Source organism: Ursus americanus, chromosome 11 (genome assembly GCF_024610735.1).
Source record: "Ursus americanus isolate L20-20 chromosome 11, mUrsAme1.1.p, whole genome shotgun sequence".
Taxonomy (NCBI): Eukaryota; Metazoa; Chordata; class Mammalia; order Carnivora; family Ursidae; genus Ursus; species Ursus americanus.
The window spans coordinates 39939129-39960586 of NC_142137.1; the positions used below are offsets into that span (position 1 = coordinate 39939129).

The 21458-nt window shown below is 42.5% G+C and overlaps 1 protein-coding gene and 1 long non-coding RNA gene across 6 annotated transcripts in view; one reads left to right on the plus strand and one right to left on the minus strand.

The window, feature by feature from the left end:
- The window catches only part of LOC123797622 (uncharacterized), a 167234-nt gene extending 163891 nt beyond the window's left edge, over positions 1 to 3343 (minus strand). For 2 of the 3 annotated variants that reach the window (XR_015726101.1, XR_015726102.1), the window contains exons 1-2: positions 2988 to 3341; positions 2810 to 2897 (exon numbers count right to left, since the gene is read on the minus strand). This is a non-coding gene — a long non-coding RNA (uncharacterized LOC123797622). Of the gene's footprint in view, positions 1 to 2809; positions 2898 to 2987 lie in introns of all 3 variants that reach the window. The other variant, XR_015726103.1, reaches the window with a different exon arrangement.
- A 315-nt stretch (positions 3344 to 3658) lies between these two features.
- Positions 3659 to 14813, plus strand: HEY2 (hes related family bHLH transcription factor with YRPW motif 2). 3 transcript variants are annotated; one of them, XM_045805614.2, is made up of 5 exons: positions 3659 to 3919; positions 5862 to 5940; positions 6073 to 6156; positions 8429 to 8510; positions 12939 to 14813. In XM_045805614.2, the coding sequence occupies exons 1-5, from the start codon at positions 3837 to 3839 to the stop codon at positions 13622 to 13624; spliced, it is 1014 nt and encodes a 337-aa protein (XP_045661570.1). In that variant the 5' UTR covers positions 3659 to 3836; the 3' UTR covers positions 13625 to 14813. The 3 variants fall into 3 exon arrangements, with proteins under 3 accessions (XP_045661570.1, XP_087721587.1, XP_045661571.1); XM_087865461.1 differs by lacking the exon at positions 3659 to 3919 and adding an exon at positions 4121 to 4381; XM_045805615.2 differs by lacking the exon at positions 3659 to 3919 and adding an exon at positions 4388 to 5072.
- Positions 14814 to 21458: the final 6645 nt, after the last annotated feature.

Consider the following 21458-nt stretch of genomic DNA (forward strand, 5'->3'; position numbering starts at 1 on the left):
GACTAACACAGTCCTTACATAACAGTGCTGCCTATAATTTCACTGAGAACCAAGTTAAAACATTTTTTAAGTGGTGTCATGCCTTCGTGACTTTCTAAAAGAAGCCAAACATTGGAATGGCAGACAGTTTTTAAGTAATTGTAAGGAGCATCTCAAAGGATTCCGAGAAGGTACAAATAGCAAAGTGTGTGACAATTGATCTTGAAACATTAGAGTGCTCTAGTGAAGAAAAAAGCAGACCAAGATTTTTTTTTTTTTAATCCTAGGTTCTTTCCCTAAATGGTGCAAGGAGAATTTTAGAATTACTGCAAAGTAAGCACTTCATTAATTTGTGCAAGAAAACCCAAATTTTGTGGGACAATATAAAACTAGGTCAAGATCGCCAAACTTGGGAACATGGGTACAAAAATTGTAATTTAAACAGCTGCAAAATTCAATGGGTAGAAGAGTTGAGGAAGGAGAACAAGGCCATTGAGTCTGATGTTTCTAGATCTTGGCATTCGACATCTCTCTCACTCACATGCCTTTAAGTGAGCTAAATCACAAGCACAAAACATGGGCAAGATGACCAATTTCGGGAAGACGGCAGATTCCCTTCTCCTCCGTTCCCTTTAGATCCTCGTCCTGAGCTTTCTCTCCTAATGGCATTTCGTTTCTAGGATAGTCTCTCATATCTTTCGGTCTCATTATCTCATTGTACAAATCTTTGAAAAGGAAAAGAGCCGTGGTTTGCTGTGTGCGGACATCTTTTCTTCTGCCCGGGCTCTTAGTAAGCCTTCGACCAGCTTTCGCTGAAAAGGATGTCGCTGAGGGGCGATGAGGCTTGAAATCCCGCCGTTCTCTCATTCTCTTTCCTTTCTCTCCGAATAGGCCACCCCTCCATCCCCCTCTATCCCCGGACAATCCACAACCGTTTCTAAGTAAACCGGGGCGTTTCCTCCGTTTCTTCCTCTGACGGGAGAATTACTTTCAGTGGAAGATAGATCAGACAAGACGCCTAACCAGGGGATAGGCAAATGGAATACTTGAGGGCAATAAAAGACCTAATTGAAAAATCCCATGCTGCCTATTGCGATTAAGTACTTTGCAGATAAGTGAGCATATTATTCTTTTGGTAGTGTTCAAAACACCGAGGTCTTTTGCCCTATGCATTTTTGTTTATTTAAAGGACTTAATATAGCGCTTACCATGTGCCGGCACTGTTCCAAACACTTTTTAAAATATGACCCTCTTTTCTTAAAAAAAAATTTTAAGCGACATTAAATCCGCGTGTGCTTTTCGAACGTCCCTGCTGTATTTTTCTTTATAACACGTTACAGCAGTTAAGTCTTCAAAGACAAATATGGAAAAATTATAACCAGTTGCTAGTTTATTGCAAGCAAACGAGTTCCCTCTTTGCAATTTTTCACAATTATAGTAATCAAATGCACTAATATAGTGAGAATGAACTCTTAATTTTTTTCAGTGACGATCTCAGATTTTGCCTCCGGCATTTGGAAGCGCGGGTTAATTTGCTCGCGTGGCAAACGTTAATTGCACTTGTAGGCATTCACTTTCAGAAAAACGTGCAGCCCTCACTGAAAGTTGTTAAGATTGAATTCGCGCCAAGCCTGGTGCAGCTCATCCACCTGTGGCCCAAGCCGACTGGCCATTGGCACATCCTCCTTGGAGGTGGGGCGGGCAACCCGCCCGTCGGGCTCTGCACTGCAGGGCTACGGGAATCGGGAGCGCGTGGCGTCGGGGGAGGTCGGAGCCGGTAGGAAGCCGCCGGCTCAGCTCCGCTCAGCGCGCCCAGCTCGCCAGCGCCGCAGAAGAGCAGAGGCCCTCGCGAGCTGGGCACCCACCCTGAGGCAGGGAGCCGAGTTGGGGTCACCCCCCCCCCCCCCGCGTCCCCGGCGTCCTGAGCTGACCTGGTCCAGCCCACCAGGGCCTGCCTGCCCCCACCCCCCGACTGTGTACTTTGCCCGAGGTTAAGTTTCAGAAGTCAGGATGAAACGTTTTGGGTTTCTGTTCACACGGTTATTGCAGGCACCGCGGTGGGGACCGCACAAAAGAGACAAGGGCTTGTGGGGAAGGGGTTTTTGTGTTTTAATGAGGGCTTAACACGCTGGCTGCAAGTCATTCCCGCTCTCCTCCGCCCAACCCCCGCCCGGGCCCAGTCTTTTCCCGACGCATCCTTTCCTCTCCGCCTCTCCGCCTCTCCGCCTCCCCGCCTCCCCGCCCCGCGCGGGTCTTGTGTAGGGACGGAGTGGAGTGTCAATGGGACGCCCGAAGCAGATCCCTAGAAAATCAGGAATCTGTCCGTGGCGGAGGGTTGTGATGAATGACAGACGCCCCTTTCTCAAAGCCTTTTCTCCTCCACTAAAGCATGGAGCTGTCCCGGAGCAAAGAGTCTCAGCTCGACCGCAACCAACCCGCCGCCCGCCTCGCGGTACCGCGGCTCCAGACTAGGCGAGCCCACACCGCCTCTCGCGCTTGGTCTGCTCAGCTCCAGCCCTCGCTGAGGCACCTTGGCGTAGCGTGTTCAAGTACCGCAACATACGGGAAGAGCCGCTAGAAAACATGCTTTGAAAGCACTTCTGTAGTTTATACAACCCACGTTGTCCAATGCGCTAAAAACTGAACACAAATTCGTACTTTAGAAGACAAACTGAATTTCCAAGCGCGAATTTTTTCACGTTCGGAATTCACATTAACTCTACCGCTGCGACTGTACACACCAAGGGGAGTGGACAATTGCCATCATCTGGATAATCCAAGCCCGAAAATCTCGAACTTGAAAAACTACTAAAATTGTGTTCTGAAATACCTGCATCATTGGCTTGTCTTTCTCTGCCACCAGAGCGGACACAACTCCGGCTCACGGTCTACTCAGCGGAGTCTACTATCCACAGCTCCTGTGGCCAAATGGAAATAACTGATTTAGAGCAAATCGAACGTCACATGGTAGCCAAGCTCAGACCCTCCGACAGCCAGCGGTTAAGTACCTGGTCGGGGCAACTCACGTCCTTATCTGTCCACAGCCCAGAGGCCGCGGAAGCAGCCTCGGGAGTTGCCAGGGAGAAAAGCAACTTTGATTTAAGGTTTTCAAAAACCCCAGAGGGCAAATGTGGCCCTCAGGGTCAGCCAGTCAGCAGTTTTGGTCCAGACAAGGGACAGCCGAGTGGGGCGGTTCGGTTAAGCCACGGCGCCTCCCAAAGTCACTACACGCTCGCTCACACTCAGCCACGCGCTTGGGGTTATTCTTTAAACACAAGACAGAAACTTCACCGTCAGACTGTGGGGGGTGAGGAGGAGGGCCGAAACCCGAGGTCAGGAGCCCGCCCCTCTACGGCCCTCCCCCGCCTCTCCCGCGCCCACGTCCGCGTGCTGCCCTAGCTGGAGTTATCAACCTCGCGCTCACGCTCGCCGCTGCCTCTCCCGCCCGCGCGCTGCTCCCGGGCCCTAGGTGCGCGGCCGCGTTCCCACGCCTCGGCAGTAAGCTCGCCGACAAGCATTGGCGAGCGCGGCCCCGCCCCCCCGCCCCAGCCAACCGCAGGCCACGCCGACCCCGAGGAGGCGGAACCCGGCGGGGCGGCGGGGGCCGGCGCGCGGGAGGCGGGCGAGGTGGCCCCGCCCGCGCGGAGGGGCGTGGCCGGCGCCGGTTCTTGCGGCCGAGCCCTGCAGCGGCGTGGGAAAGAGCCGCGAGGAGCCGACCGCGCCGCCGGGGAAGCCGCGCCTTCCCGGGCCGAGAGAGGGAGGGAGGAAGGGAGGAGGCAGGCAGGCAGGGAGGGCGCTGCGCCCTGCTCTGCGTCGGCGGCTCGGGCTGGGCTGTGCCCCGCGCGGTCTTGGCCGCGATGAAGCGCCCTTGCGAGGAGACGACCTCCGAGAGCGACATGGACGAGACCATCGACGTGGGGAGCGAGAACAATTACTCGGGGTGAGCGCGGGCTCGACGGGAACTGCCCGGAGCCCGAGGCGTGGGGGAGCTTTGTGCGCGAGCGGCTCTTTGGAAATCCCGAGGCTCCTCTCCCCGGCATCCTAACGGAGTGGGGAAAGTTTTGCCCGAGAAACTTTGAGCGGTGGGCGCTCACGGAGCGTGCGTTGGGGTGGGGCGGGGGAATGTCGGTTTTCACGCCAGGGGTGGGGCGGAGAGGAAGGGGGACGCGACTGAAACACAGCGCAGGAGTTGGCGAGGGAGGGTCCCCGGCTGTCAGCATTGGGCGCGCGGACCAGCAGGAGCTGGCGACGGTCGACGTCCCCGCCACTGAAACTGTGGGAGCACTTTCAGGATGGGCCGGGCGAAGGGAGAAACAGATTAATATTTTTTTTATTTTTCAAGAGACTAAAAAGATGACTTGGCTTTTGGAGAAATTAAAGCAATTTGCAATTTCAAGGCTAAGTAAGTTGAGCTTTCCAGGTTGACTATGTGTGAGTGGGCTGAGGGGAGAGTGAGTGACAGACTTAAAGAGCGTTTCGGGCGTAGATCATCTCTTTGACTGCTTGTTCTTAAGTCTGGAAAAGATCGGGGTCGTGATCACAGAAGCCAGACCTCCACTTTCCAGTGACAGAGGGAGATTACCGAGGCATTTTAATGTCAAGGCGGGTCAAATGATAATTGCTTCTAATTGGCATCCCCACAAGCTCCTTAATTATTTATCTGCAGCTGTCACTCAAAGAGCAAAATTCTTCCTACCTTTGGAAAACTGGTTTTCTTTCCACATCGTTATTCTAATAAGGACAAACCAAAGCGTGAAATCAGCAACAGCGGAGATATTTACGTGAAACGTTGTTTGCGAAGGATCTTTTAATTATTAAAGTGTGCGTCATCTTAAAAAATGAGATCTGAAAAACAGAAAAAGTCATGTGAAAGGCGAAACCAGTTGGGATGGAGTGGGACTGAGGGAGACAGTTAATTCAGAAATAAGATCCAGAAGTGAGAAGGTGAGGTAATAAGAACCTGGTGTGTGCAACAGTCCTAAAATGAAAGAGAACAAATAACAGGAACCTGGAGAATTCGAGAACATAAAGAAGCATAGTATCCATGAATTATGAAGAGAAACATGTACAAACTAGAAAGGATGACAAAAGCTGTAAGTGACAAAATAATGATTTGATTGAACTTTCAGTATAAAATATCTTTTCATTATTAAACTCGAGATGGATTGCAGCTCCTAGAGGTTTAAGCTAAGGAGATACCTACAGTTTTACTTTCAAAGTAAAACGTTTACCTAGCAGTTGATTAATTTCTCTGTCAGTGGCATATTTAATTTGGGTCGTTCTTTTGGAAGATTAGTATACAAAACATTAGTATACATTTGTCATTTTTTTCCTGTTGTGAGATATGACTAATTGAAGTTTTGAAATAGTAAGATAACTTGTGTTTATTTTGGAGATTGCATCTAGGGACAATAGTTTGACATGTGATGACTGTCTATCTGTTTGATAGTGGTGCTAAACATGGCCTTTATTTCAAAATAGCTTTGCTTTGTTTAGTGTGTCTGACCGCAGGTTGGAGGAGGGATGCTATTAGAGATTAGTTGATTTTTAAGAAATTTTTATGAGTGGAACTAGGAAGTACTAATAACTAACTTCTCACTCTGCTCGTAAGTTTTTCACTGCAAGGCTTAAAAGTTTAAGGATGTTTTTACAAATGGATTTGGCATCTGAATGACTTGTTAATAAAGCTGGGGAGGGCATGATTCTTACCTGAAAAGAGATATAAGGACTGAAAACAAAGTATGTTAAAAGTAAGAATTAAGAATAAAATAACACAGACCTGAACTGTGCAATCACTCAATATTTAATGGGTGCCATGAAGTACCCAAAGGAAACCATTGTTATGTTAATGCAGCACCTGACATACTGTTCCTATTTCATAGGCAAAGTACTAGCTCTGTGATTAGATCAAATTCCCCAACAACAACATCTCAGATTATGGCAAGAAAGAAAAGGAGAGGGGTATGTGATTTTTTTTCTTTTTATTTCATGTAATCCAGCCTAATGTGTAACAGTTGTATTCTTCCATTAAGAGTGATTTTATCATTTGTGCATTCATAAACTTGTGTTGTTGTTCTGCTTCCTTTGGGATAGATAATAGAGAAAAGGCGTCGAGATCGGATAAATAATAGTTTATCTGAGTTGAGACGACTGGTGCCAACTGCTTTTGAAAAACAAGTAAGCTACCCTTACCCCTGACCACCCCACCAAAAGGTTCAAAAAATCTGATTCTCTCATCTGGGAATGTGAGTTCTTGTTAAAGCTCATTAAAATAATGGTGTATGTGCCCTGATCTGGCACAGAGCAGCCATTTCAATAAAATGCTTTGTTGTGGCAAAACTATTAAAAACATAATCCATCATGAAGTTGAAAAACATTTCCATTCTTCAGCTTACTTTTCCCTTAAGGGTAACAGTGTTCATGCTTTCTCTGTTCTTTCTATGAAGACCGGTAGTGGTTTTGTTTAAAACTGAGCTGTATGTCGTACTCTTTTAAAAAAATATATCTTGTGAAATTTCATTTTTGTGTCAAACGGTTAAAAAAAAATGCTTTTTATTTTAAAAGTAACCAAAGTCCAGGAAGTAAAATCTCTAGCTCTATTTCCTAAATGATAATACTAATAAAACTTTTTTTTACCAAATCACTTGGTTTCATTTTTAATCCCTGGATTAATAGAATGGTGTTCTATTTGGGGCATCTTTTTGGAAGTTTGGTAAAAATAGAACTAGCCATAAATTACCTTTTTCAGAATTGAAGGTATTCCTTTACCAAAAAAAAAGACTTTTGCACACTTAGAAAAGGAAGAAGCCAAATGTTTAAATCTTCCTTTGTCATTTTGGAAAAGTTTTGTATCTCTTGCCACAATGGCTAATGGCACAGATTTCGAAGAGCATCTTTCAAACAATATAGCATCGTATGCTATTGAAATACTTTCGATTTAATTCAAACAGGGTATAGGGCAGCAGTTGTTTGTTTATTTCATTTCGTTGTTTACTTCATGAACCACAAACATACAGCAAGCCCTACAAAGCCCTTGGAAATTATCCAGTAACTGCAATTTTGTGATTTGTCACTTTCACTGAAACTGCTGTACATCTTCATGGAAATATTGAAAATTGACAGAAGTACAAGATGTAATATGCTCTTGATTGTATATTTTTGAGAGAAAAAAGGTACCTATATGCTGAAACTGTCTTTGGTAAACTAAATGTAATGTGGAAATTGTAGTTTTGATTAGTAACATTTTTAATGACAATAGGCTGAAAATGAAAATATCAGTAATCCGCGTTTTCACTTTTGAGTACTGAAATGCCTGCAGTTATGAAAAACAGTCAGTTTGGTGATTTTTCCCCCCTTAGTTTGTTAGGTTTTTTTCCTTAAATGTTGACTTAAAACAAACCTTAAAAGCAAACCTCAGTTGTTTGGCAGTTAGTTACCATAAACACAGGCTTTCCCATTTGCCAAGCTTGGCTACCAACCCTGGTGAGCTGGCCCTGTCACAGTATGATTAGAAGAGTGTTCTTTCTAGCAGTTTAAATAACTCTGGCACTCTCACCATGTACAGGGTGCTGATAATTTTCACAAAACAAGTAGAGCATAGGAACCTGAAAAAAACTTCAGCTCCCTCTTCAAAAAGACATACTGATTTAATTATTTAGCTTTTCCAGGAAACTAGAAGCCACCCACAGTCCTCTGAGGCAGTTCAAGGTGGCACATTTGTATTTTGGTTGGTTTCCAGAGGTCGCCTTATTTTAAAAGTAGGACATATAAATATATTTCCAGGATATTTTATTAAGACCTATTTTAAAGGGTTCAAATATCTTCAAGCATTTCTGATGCTTCCTAGTTAGGTAGTAAATTGTGTTTCCTTGTTTATGATCTTGGAATTCACAGTGACACCTGCTGGTAATTTGGGGGAAAAAAACAAAACAAAAACCTTCAAAGTCTTCCCTTTTTTTTTTTTTTTGTTTCTGCTTACCAGGGGTGTGCCTTAAAGATTTATTAGAACTTTTTATTTTTGAAAGCCCTAATTTGCTAAGATCCTGTCTCCTTCTCCGTCAGAGTGGGATTCAGCTGATGTAGAACTACTGCATCATACAAGACTATTGGCTGTCCCATAATGAAAGACGGGGTAGAGAGTGGATGCGAGGCTTGAGAGTTTTGCACTTATAATTGTTTTAGTGGAGTGGTCTTAGGAATATAATTATTCTTCTGATTAAAAAATTATTTGTTATGCCTTTTAGTCTTTAAAAGATAAATTGGCAAATATCTGTCATTAGGTGTGACACAATCATTGTTTACATGTAAAGTTTGCAAAGAACTCAGATGTTTCTGTGGAAAAAAATTAAACTTAGAATTTTCTAGTGAGGAGGAAAATTGAAAATCCAGTGTAAAATGTTCCAAATCAGTTTCCATAGAGCTTCTAAGACGTTATTATTTGTTTTTGCAGGGATCTGCAAAGTTAGAGAAAGCCGAAATACTACAAATGACAGTAGATCATTTGAAGATGCTTCAGGCAACTGGGGGTAAAGGTAAGTAGTTGACTTCATTTTTATCCCCTTTCCACCTCTCTCTTTTCATTTTTACCTCTAAGATTATAGGAAAGTCATAGTTGAACAGTTCTTTAACAAGCTGAGATAGGAGGTCCCAGATTAAAGCTGTGGAAATCAATGCTAATGGCAGGATTGAACTCGTGGGAAAGAACTTCTGGAACAAAAGAGGCACTTGACCCTGGGCTTGTGTTTGCTTTCATAATACTGTGGGAGTAAAGCTTCATTCACAGCAGCCTGGTCAGAGATTTGTTTGGGACCTCAGGAGCACACGCTGGAATCTGTACAGAAAAACAAAACAAACACACAAACATCCAAACGTAAACAGGAGGTTAAAGGCAATCTTTTTCTCTTCTTTCCCTTCCCCCCAATCCTCCCCATTAAATCAAGGCTAGGACTCAACATAATGCAGCCATTCCAAAGGAAATGACTTTAGGATTATTTTCACTATTTTCAGATTTTGGTTGATCTTGGGTTTAGACCAGACAGAATATTTGAAGTATAGATTGTGACTCTCTGTACTGAAAACTATTAATGGAGCAGAGTCTTTCTGGCAGAGAGCAAACAGGAACAGGTACCCTAGGCCCAGTGCCCTGGAGAGATGTCTTCTTTTTTTTTTTTTTTTTTTAAAGATTTTATTTATTTATGTGACAGAGAGACAGCCAGCGAGAGAGGGAACACAGCAGGGGGAGTGGGAGAGGAAGAAGCAGGCTCATAGCGGAAGAGCCTGATGTGGGACTCTATCCCGGATCGCCAGGATCACGCCCTGAGCCGAAGGCAGACGCTTTAATGACTGCGCTACCCAGGCGCCCTGTCTTCTGTACTAGATAGTAATTTAGGAAAGAATCACCAGAGGTCAGAGATGGACCCTCATGTCATGTCAGAAATAGACTTGAGATCCTGAAAGCTGTAATATTCGTTCAGATTTCATGATCCCTCTTCTCACACATTACTCAGACTTGCTTTTGCCCTTTTTTATCCTTTTCACCCTTCAAGCAGGACTTCGCTATTCTCCTTCACCAAGAGTGTTTTGTCATTTAATATATTTGACAACTGGGTAGAGAGGCTACCACCACAAGGGGCTAAATGCTGCCCTCCGCCCTGGAGTCTTCTCTGCTCAGCATTAGCCTTTCATTACATAGTATCACAGTTTACCCTAGATCAGAGCAGGGGCAAGGCATTGGAGGGAAATAGCCCTTTACCAATTGCTATGGAAGTACTTCAGTATTTAACTCCAGTATGGCCATACTGCCGAGGACCTGTGGAACATCAGCCCTGGCCTTCTCTGTCTTTTACCTGTGTTGGGGGAGGAGTGTTGCGGGGAATCACTGTAAAGAGAAGCCCCCATGGTTTGACTTAATCTCAGTTGCACCTTCTCTAGAAACCATCCTGAATGGGTATGGAATTGTGATTTCTAATCATTAAAATGTAACCCTCAGCATAGGATGCAAAAACTCTTACATAATAGAGAAGAGAACTGGATGAAATCGTAGAAACCAGTGATCCAGCCCAGCTTGACCATTGCCTCGCCTTTAACCCAAGACAGAAGTGCTCTGCAGCACTGTGAGGCCCGCACAAGCATTCTGAGCTCTCAAGCCCCTCCAGCCCCGTGATTTTAATTCTGCACCTGCCACCCCAGGATAGTAGGAGACTGGTTGAGTTGGTGATGGTGCATGAACAGCAGTTTGATAGCTCTGCCTCCCTTGGTGGTGTTCACCACAAGGCTAAGAATTCTTATCAGGGTTTCAAATATTTGGCAATGGCTATACTTTTAAAGAGTAATATTGTTCTTACGCCTTATTATAAAATCTAAGTTCCATTCTTGGTTGCTATTCTTGGCTACCTGAACAGTCCTAAAATTCATCCCAGAATAGTTTATGAACAGATATTTCCAAGCAAGCTCCATACAAGTCGCCTGACTGCCAAGTCATTGGAGAGGTCATCCCACAGGAGAAAGTATGGGCCTTGAAGAGGAGGGGCTGGCAATGTGGGCTTACATCATCCAAGACTCACACTGCTGTGGGGGCCTCACAGCGTAGTGGTGAAGGACATAGACTCTGCAGTTGGATTGCCTGGTTTCGAATCCTAGCTCTGCCATATATTAGCTCTGTGACCTTGGGTAAACTACTAACCCCCTCTGAGCCCCAGTTTCCTCATCTGTAAAATGAGGACAGTGATAGTGTCTACCTCACAAGGTTGTTGTGAGTTTATTCACTTAAAGCCATTCAGCAGTGATGGCACAGAGGAAGTGATATGGAACCATGTGCTTTTATTACTGGCCCAAGATTATTCCTAGGGGACAGCTGTTCATCATCATCGCCCTCTGCATTTAGCAATAGAATAGGAATTACACAATTTATATTCCTTAATACACAACAGAGAACTCAGCCATATATAACAACATATAGCTGGCAAACCACAAATTTCAGTCACTCTGTGCCCACTCATGAAAATTCTTGGAAGCCCCTGAGGTTCCAGTTCTGCTGGTCCATTCTTTACAGTCTGCCTTGGTATTGCAATGACTTCTAGAGAGAATTTAGTAGAGTAACCTAAATTTCTAGATCCCTCTGCATTTCTGGACTCTGTCTTCTGTTGATTACATCCCTCCTTCTCTCATGAAAATTAGAAGCCTAAAAAGCCTGACAAAGAACCCTGAGGTTTCTCATGTAAAATCTTTCTATGGAGGCGTCTTCTTCAGGAAGAGCTTTCCCTCTAAATCCCAAGGACTTTGTTGCTATCTAAGCTGAAGTCCTAGGATGATAACTATTTTTGTTGCTTATCTTCCATATTTCATGATATTCTCTTATATCAGCTTTGTGCTATTATTGTTACTGTTTTAATGGTATATATTTTTGCCCCAGATGTCTTGTTGGGACTTCCAAATTTCTGTTGATATTCTAGCTTTAGGAGTTTGAATATTGTGACTTCTATTTTCCAAAGTGCTTTGATTACACAATAAGATGGTTTAATTTTTAGTAGATGATAAATGAAACAGGTAATACTTTGATCTACAGAAACATGAAAAAAATAATATAGTAAATGCCTTAGGTAAAAATAACTTTGAATGTAATATTTCTCATTTATGTATACCCATATCTCAAAACTGAGTAAATTTTTAATTTGAAAATTGCTAAAAAAAAAAAAGTTGCAAATGAGAAAGAATCTGAAAAGGATACATTTTTTTTTTAAGATTTTATTTATTTATTTGACAGAGAGAGAGACAGCCAGCGAGAGAGGGAACACAAGCAGGGGGAGTGGGAGAGGAAGAAGCAGGCTCCCAGTGGAGGAGCCTGATGTGGGGCTGGATCCCAGGACTCTGGGATCACCCCCTGAGCTGAAGGCAGACGCTTAACAACTGAGCTACCCAGGTGCCCCTGAAAAGGATACATTTGTACACATTAGAGATCATTCATTCAAAGTGGTAACATTTCCCCAAATGTCTGATTATTATTCTACCCAAAATTTGCACTGCTAATAATGATACATTACTATTTTTTATCTAATGTACTATATTTGGATAAAAAGGGATTCTCATAAATGTGACTCAGCTCCAGCCATATTTATGGTTGTAACCTTAGGTGGGGGGGGGTGGTACATGTATATACACTGAAAAATTAACACACATTTTTTTTCTTGGGCGGATGCCAGGAGAATGTAAGCTAACCAGTGAAGGAAATATATCTTTCAATTTCGGGAAAGCAAGGAGTTATAGTAATCTCATATCAGTAAAGCAGCCTTATATTGCCTGATAGAAAAATAAGATCTTCAAATTAGTAAGCCCCACATTTTTTTAAAAAATTTTGTTTTTATCGAATTTTTTCATACAATTTGCTAAAAAAAAAATAAAACTAGAGTCAAGAAGTATTTATGAATTTATTAAGAGATTCTAGCACATTTTTAAAGAAAGTCCTCAAGCTGCTAAGATGCATTTCATATCTCTTACAAATGCCAAGACTGGGGATGTTTCAGATAAATCCTTTAATCTCCACCACATGTGACAGAGACAGAGACTGAAAACTGTACTACCGTGAAAAAGTTTACTAGGGAATTTCAGTAACCCACAGTAGAAAACGAGAGGACGCCCCCCCCCCCCCCCGCCACCTTGTTTTTTTAATGGAAGTATTTGAAACAGTGATGTTCTTAATTTTTTCCCCACTGTGAGATTTGGTTGCAAGAACCACTGTAGTATATAGCATTGCGAGTGCTGTCACACATGTGAATTGCCAAGTACACTTTCTCCTGCAAAAATGAGCACGAGGCAGAACTGGCAGCATTTTCAGGAAGGGTCGTCATTCTCCTTGAATCTTCCGAAGGACAGACGGCGGCACAGGTGGTGGTTACTCACAGTCACCGCACCGTTTTCTCTCGCTCCCCCTCTCCCGGCCCCCCTCTGCTCCGGCCCCCTCTTAGGCTACTTCGACGCACACGCTCTCGCCATGGACTTCATGAGCATTGGCTTCCGGGAGTGCCTAACAGAAGTGGCGCGGTACCTGAGCTCCGTGGAGGGCCTGGACTCCTCCGACCCCCTGCGGGTGCGACTGGTCTCTCATCTCAGCACGTGCGCCTCGCAGCGGGAGGCGGCGGCCATGACGTCCTCTCTGGCCCACCACCACCACCCCCTGCACCCGCACCACTGGGCGGCAGCCTTCCACCACCTCCCCGCGGCCCTGCTCCAACCCAACGGACTCCACGCCTCCGAGTCCACGCCTTGTCGCCTCTCCAGCGCTTCGGAAGGGCCTCCCGCTCACGGCTCCGCCCTCCTCACGGCCACGTTCGCCCACGCCGACTCTGCCCTTCGGATGCCGTCCACCGGCAGCGTCGCCCCCTGCGTGCCGCCTCTCTCCACCTCCCTCTTGTCCCTCTCCGCCACTGTCCACGCGGCCGCGGCCGCAGCCACCGCCGCGGCGCACAGCTTCCCTCTGTCCTTCGCGGGGGCCTTCCCCATGCTCCCCCCTAACGCAGCTGCAGCCGTGGCAGCCGCCACAGCCATCAGCCCGCCCTTAACCATGTCAGCCACGTCCAGCCCGCAGCAGACGAGCGGTGGAACAAACAGTAAACCTTACCGACCCTGGGGGACAGAAGTGGGAGCTTTTTAAGTTTTCATTGAACTTGTTGCAATAGTAACTGAATGTCCTTCGTTTCAGAGTCAGCTTAAACCTTGCACCCTGCAAGTAGCCATACAGATGTCTGCAGATCCACAAAGGAACAATAAAGCTATTTGAGACACAAACCTCACAAGTGGAAATGTGGTATTATCTTTTTTCTCTTGTTTTGTTTAAGGCAGCTTGGTAACTGACATCAGCAACTTCTGAAAACTTCACACTTGTTTTCATTTAGAAGCTTCCTGGAAAATCTATGGACTGTGCCATCCAGCAGTGCATCAGTATGTCTGAATTGGGGAAGGAAAAAAAAAAAAGCCCTGACTGGATTCTCTTGAAACTAGATGGAAAAAAATATTCGTGTTTCATAAGTGCCTGAACTAGTAAAGTTTTCTTCTGAATATATAACATTGCACAAGTAAAGAGGAGCGTAGAGGTTAGGTTAAGAAAGGAAAGGGACAGAAGTCTTACATTAGGCTTCAGACATTTTAATAAAGTGCCAGAGAAGAGTGCTCTGTTGAAACCAACAGGTTTTTATTGGCCAAAAGGATTGCTGAAAATAATTTTCAAGTTGAAAGACCTAGTTTTATCTTAGTTTGCTTTCTTTGTACAGACTTGCCTGCCAACTGGTGACATTTAGCAATGCATTGGTGTAGGCAGTTATTCCATCAGTGCTCAGATTAACAACCATCCCTGCCCTGCCTGTAAGCCCCCAGGCACTTTCTTCATGGCCCAAAATATGGAGCTTCTTTATGTAAGCCATGCGTTTATATAGAGAGTGCACCTAAAAGCAGTTGCCTACCGTGTGCCCACCAGAAGCTATTTGATTCATGCCAACTTGAAAATTCTCCAGTTTGTAAAAGTTTAGGTTAATTTATTGTTTCATTTGGACTATTTTTACATATTTATCCTCTTCATTTTGTCCTGATAATGTGTAATATCTATTCTTGTCACCCTTTGGGAAAAGTTGCATTTCTGGAGGTGATGAGACAGGGAGAGAGCATTGGGAAGAGAAAAGCCACGATTTTTAAATGCTCTTTGTCAAGCTCATGATTGCGTTTGATCCCAAATCAAGGTGAATGTATGCAATGGGATGTACATAAATTATTTTTGTTCATGCCTAGACTAGTGTTACATAATGGTGTTTTTCTTTTGTTTTTTTTTTTTATTTTGTTTAATGACATAATCTCTTAATACATTGAAATTGAGCACATGAGATCTTATGTTTGAAAGATAAAGACACAGCATGTATTATTATGCACTTCATTTCTCTGCTGTGTGGAGAAAGCAATAAACATTATGAGAATGTTAAACATTATGCAAAATTATACTTTCTGAATATTCGTTTTAAAATTATTGTACCCAGTCTTTTTTGCATTACTTTGTAACCTTTTTCTATGCAAAAGTCTACATATCACTAATTAAATGAAGTCCTTTTTGACTATTTTTATGTGAGATGAGTTGTTTGCAGAATGGAAAGTTGACGTGCATTTCAAGCAAGGCCTTCCTTCACTAACCGTTTAAGCCGTGGCTTTTCTTTTTCTCTTTCAGAGTCATTTAATATAATTCACAGCTTGCCTGAAAATAACATTTATCTGAGCTTGTAAATCAATTAAGCATAGGCGGGTATGACATTATTTGGAGACAGGAACTGATCAGTGTCCTCTGCCTTTTATTGTTAACCATGGTTCTTGGAAAAGTGCAAATACAAGAACTCCAAACAATAGCAAACTGAACCTAGAATAATAAGCTAGAATGTGTCATACATTTTGTAAAACATTTGTAGAGGGTTTTTAAAACATCACATGCAGACGTAATAAGCATATATGTGCTTCCTGATGATAAACCCTCTGTCCCTACCTCAATGAAACCTTGTTTTGATGCTGTAGAAATTATGCACATATCTCTCCTTCTTCAATGAAGCCTAGAAGAGATTATTTCAGTTCCTGAAGCTATTGGGCCAAACATAAGGAAAGAATAAAAAAAGAATGTTTTTATCCTTATCAGTTATGCTCACAGTTGAAGGAAAAATTACGAGGTTTCTTACATTATTTTAGTTTTGAAAAGTTAAGTATATAGGTTTTCTAATTTTTGTCTATAAGTGGGTAAAAAAATAAGCAAAAACAGTTCACTTTGTTCCTCCTGTCTGTAAGTTCTGTGGTTATTGTATCTTCAATTAGCTCTGATGGAATTAGGTAGTAAATAAGAAAATGAATTTAGTAGTATTTGAAGTTTGCTTTTTAATCATGGTTTGTGGACAATAGGCATAGAAACAATTCTTATTTTAAGATCTAATAGCTGATTCTGTGCCTGTTGTAATGTCAGCATTTAAAGAATTTCTTTTCCTTTTTTGGAATGTAAACCATTTTAGAGATCAGGAATTTTTATTTTTAATTTTGATTAAATATTTTAAGATAAATCTTTCTTCCTTCTTTCCTCCCTTTCTTGTCCTTTTTGTTTTTTCCTTATATTTTTCCTTCTCACATATGGGTTGTTATTTTTCCAATTAAATGATTAAAATATTTGCAAAACAACTTGCCACAGAGTTGTTAAGGGTTTTCATAGTTCTTAAAGATAATTGTTGTCCGTAATTTTGGTCATGTGAAGTTAATTGTTTCTTGGTAAATGTTTCATGTCATCACCTATTAACATCACGTTTCACTGTTAAAAAACAAAATGCAACTAGGTAAATTTAAAGATAAATTGGCTTTATTCAACAATTCATGAATTGGGCAGCATCCCATCTAGCAAATGGAAAGGAGCTGGAAGAAGCCATACAAAATGGAAGGCTTTTATAGGCAGAAGGGGGCTGAAAAAGGAAGTTTGTAACAAAGAGTGGATTGTTTCAGGCAAGGTCACCTTCCTGTGGGGGAGGAGGGGGGGGTCTGTCATGCAGATGACCTCACTGGTACTGATCGGTTAATTCCAGATTGACTGATTAAAGGTCACTGGTTAAAGGTCACTGCAGTTTGGTTAGATATTAAGCCTTGGTTTGTTGATGTGGGGCTTGCACAAGTGACTCCATTTGGACCCGTTGTTTCTTTTTAACAAGTGTTTCCCATCTCTGATCCAATGTTTTGTGAAAGTGGTGTCCCACCTTTAGGTGTGGTTAATTTTCATGTTTGCTCCCAAGATAGAAAAACAATTGTTTTTATGGTCCAAGGGGAAAAGAACTTTTAAAGTTTAATTTATTGGTGGCTTTTATTTATGCCAAAGTTAGTCCCAAAATTAACTCAAGGGATTTTTGGTAGGATAAGAGGAAAAAAGTGACATTTTTAGAAATTTCGTTTTCCCCAAATGTTAAAAGCTATATGCATGCCTAATGTTAAAAAACAATTAAAGGAAACAATTTAGCTGATACAAACAAACTTTAATACTTCATGAAGCAGTCTCTTTTTGGAGAACTGCAAAATGGGCAGAAAGCAGGGATATTTTATAGGATAAAGAATAAAGAACAAGGAAGAGAAAAAATAGAAAATATCTGATTGGCAAGGTTACACAATCAACCTTGTTTAGGGTGAGAAGTCTCAGAGTTGGCTTGGCATTGGGGGATTGGCTAACTGGATATACTGCTTTTCTGGTCAAGTGGAACATTTATAGGGACTCAAAAGTTATCTAAAGTTCCATTTGCTGATGTAGGACCTGGGCAGAACTGGCTCCATCTTGAGCCTAGAAGTGTATTTCAATGCAAATTAAAACACAGTTCTGTATTTCGCATCAGTGAGCCAGAAGGTCTTCATTGAGTATGATTGTGCCCAGCACTGTGTGTACATGGTAAGTTTCAAATGGCACATAGCACATGCAAATGTGCTTCAATAGCCTGACAGTAATAGGTATGGCTGTCACTCTAGCTGTGCCATGAGAGTGAGGGTTTCTGAGAACGAGTTGGAGAGGCTTGTTGGTCTCTTTGGGAACTTTTGCTATTACAACTGTGGTAATCCTATCATTTGAACAAAGCTGAGGGACTTTTAAAGTAAGTTGAAACATAAAAAAGGCCAAATATTAACTAGAGTGAATGCTCTGATGATCCACATGTACATATGTGTCACGAATCCTAAGGAAGCCTTTTGGATCATCTTCTTTATATAATCAACTTGTTCCTTTTCCAAGCATTACACGAATTCAAAGTAAGAGTGATCCACTTAGGTCATCATCACAAAGCAATTTCCTTAAGTGTAAGACTCCATCAGTTGCAAGGTAAGATATACTATTGGTTTGAGGTCCATTTTTAACGAAAAGAACCACCACAATGGAACATTACCCATTGATAATAAGACATCCCAATTTCCAGAGTGTAAAAACGGGGGGGGGGGGAGGTACATCTTGAATCTGAGGCAATACTGTAATATAATAACATACTTAAATGCAATTTAAAAATCCATGGCTATGGGGCGTCTGGGTGGCTCAGTTGGCTAAGCGTCTCCCTTTGGTCCAGGTCATGAACCCGAGGTCCTGGGATGGAGCCTTGTGTCGGGCTCCCTGCTCGGCAGGAGGCCTGTTTCTCCCTCACCCTCTGCCTGCAGCTCCCCCTGCTTGTGCTCTCTCTCTCTGTCAAATAAATACATAAAATCTTAAAAAAAAAAAAAAAAAAAAAAAAAAACCATGGCTAGAGCTGTAGAGAGATTAAAAATGTGGCTGACTTAGCTTACTTTAAAAATATCTCATCAGGATAGGGTCCTAGTCAAATTATGAATCTGGATTGACTTTGTAAGCTTAATGATCTAAAGATAGATATATTTTTGAAGCTTTTCATGTTTTTATTGCCCAATGGGACTGTTCCCAGTTCTGCGTTTTACTGAGGAATGGAGTTTGACTTCCCCTTGTAATTCTTTTAAGATCTAAGCAATAACTAAGGTGGTGAATATTTCAGCAACTAAAACAAAGCACTACAGCAAATATGACATCATAAACTGTGACTATAGCTCAAATGCTTTGGAAGGATAAGTCTTTGAACTCAGATGGGAGAATTTAAAAAGAAAAAGAGCCCCTTAGCTTACATCGACAGTCTTGTATGAAGGGCCAGAGGCATATGAGAAATGGTTCCCTCAGTACCAGGTGGTACTTTCTCCCTCCCTTTCAACTTCAAAGGAACAGACAGGAATGGGTTTGGTCAGAGAATTGGGTCCTCTGCTATAGAACCGGCACCCACCTAAGTCACAGGTCTAATAAAGAAAACATGTTAATACTAACCGCAAATATTGTTCAGTTGTTCTCTGTGCTCAATTCCGCCGTGTTTGAAATCTGTTGTCTCATTTAAGCCTTGTAACTGTCTTATGGAGTGCATATATTATTATCTTTGCTTCACATATTAGGAATTGGAGAGTAAAAGGTTAATCGCCCAAGGGCACACCTAGCAGTTTGAGCTGTGACTCAACCCAGCCCTGTCTGATTCTTCAACCCATACGTTTGAACCTCTAGGCTATGGCTTTTGACACTGCTTTTTCAGATACGGACTAACCAAGAATATTTCAACCTGCCTGGAATCACTTTGAATTATTGACAAGAGTAAATCTATCATATTAGCATAAAAACCTCTACCATCTTACCCTTTTAATATAAGAAAGGGTTTAAAAAAAAAAAGAATAACCCCACTTTATTCCATCATACAGCATAAAAGGAAATAGTTTTGGCACTTTTCAAGTTTTAACTTTCAACTTTCAAGCAGGTCATACCTACCTTATCTTAATCAGTGAGCTTGACCTCAGTAATGGCTGCCAAAGAGTATCCTATAATCTCATTCAAGATGGTTGGCAAAGGCAAAGCAAAATGGTGAAGTATTAAGACGAAGTGTCCGGGGGCTCCTGGCTGGCTCAGTCGGAAGATCATGCAACTCTTGATCTTGGGGTTGTGAGTTTGAGCCCCACATCAGGTATAGAGATTACTTAAATAAAAACTTAAAAAAAAAAAAAAGGTGAAGTATCTGAGTAAATTGAGTTTGAAAAGAAAATAAAAACCCCAGTCTCCCACTGGACGTAAAAGGTAAGAGGCGGTGGTGGGGGATAAGGGTGGGGGGAAATGCTGGGTCAGTCCAAATACTTATATATTCCAGGTCCGTCATGTCGTAAAACAATACTCATCATTTGGCCAGAAAGACTTGCCCAGGAACCCATCCACTGTAGCAATTCTTATTACCGGGAAGGGATTTTGAACTAGCCTAAATGCTTTGGCCTACAGTTAAAGGATGTTTTCCAAAGCAGTTAACAGTTTATATGTGTACAGTTTTTTAAAAATCTTATAACCAGAGGTATTTTTATATGCCTCTAAGTTCTTAGTCTTCTGAGAACTGAATATTCTGTTTCCTTGACCTTAGTTGTTTTTCTATTAGTCCGTGGGAATGAAGAAATTCATGCATATGAAATAGATATGCATGTAATAGAACGCCTTGTGAGGTTTTTTGTTGCTGTTGTTTTTTAAGAGATAGAATGAGGTTGAGTATCTTTGGCAAGTTAACTCTAAAGTTTCTTGCATTAAGTGTGCATTGTAATAGTTTTGTGTTTTCAGCGCAGTGATAACAAAGTTACGTTTTCTCATGTGGAAGAGAAAGTATTTTGCAAGGAATGGCAATTATGCATAATGTCTCACTTGGACATGTGGGGTGATAAATTTTAAATTGCTCATAAACTCCTAAAACAACTGAGTATTTTAACTGAGTTAACCCCTCCTTTTGTGATTATAAGCTATCAAGCTGAATATTATTTACCATACCATAAAACTCTGCTTCCTAGATCTTTCATCACTTCTTTTTAAACCTTTTCCCTTAATTACAGAGAACTTGAAGACTTTTTTTTTTTCCACGAAAACAATCCAGCTAGCACTTGGTGTAGCTGTTTGTGTTGACTTTCTCCTGGGCCAGCACTGGCTGGCCTCTTCTCCGTCCTCGCCAGTCTGCCCTATGATCCTGCTTTAAATAGGCTTCCCTTGGGGTCTGGCAAGATGACAGAGATGTGCTCACAGTCAGGAGGGCAAAACACGGAGGCACATAGACCGTATTTTACTCTTGTCATAACACATTTCTGTGTCACAGTCACACACCACCTCCTAAACAGGAACTAAACCAGCCACTTTTTTGGTCTCACAAGCAGCCACTGCTAGATTTATTTTATTGTTTTGACATCTTTCTGTCAGAAAGATAAGCACAGCACAGTACAAATGGCTGGGTGTGGTAGCGTCACCGAACCCACAAACAGTCTGGGGACCATCAGTACAGCCAAGCTCAGGAGGCGAGCCTTCCCTCTGATGGCAAACATCATGTATTCCTACACTAAGGAGGCTTGAGCGGCCCTTCTGGCCGCTGTCAAGGCTCAGTAAGCACCCCCACCCCGAATTTATCCGCCAGTCCATCACGGCTGAATCATTAAGCAGGCTTAAGGCAAATGTGTTCCACCGAGGGAACAGATTCAAACACCAAGTGCCTCCTGACCGTGAGCAACTTAGGATGGGTCCCAGCAATAAACGGAGGAATTGTCTGTCCAACGTTGACCAGTTCTCACAACAGAGAACACAATTCCTTTGATGTGAACCATCAAACCTCAAGCATGCTTAAGAGTGAGAGCTACAGACCAAACAACACAGGAGCAATAACTCAATATAAATGCATTTAGCCACTTCTCCAAATGACAAGATCTGGCAGGCAACTTCCCTGCTCTGGGTACCAGAAGCTTGAGATGAAAAGAGAGACAAAGTTCACCATTGTTTGTCATCAGGATATGACATAGCGAGAAAAGCGATGCAGGCTATTTGTCTAATTGTTCCTTTAAAACATATAGCTTAAGAGTTAAAATTCTGCAAGTGTATCCTTGGCCTATACAGCAAAAACATACTAACTAGGAGA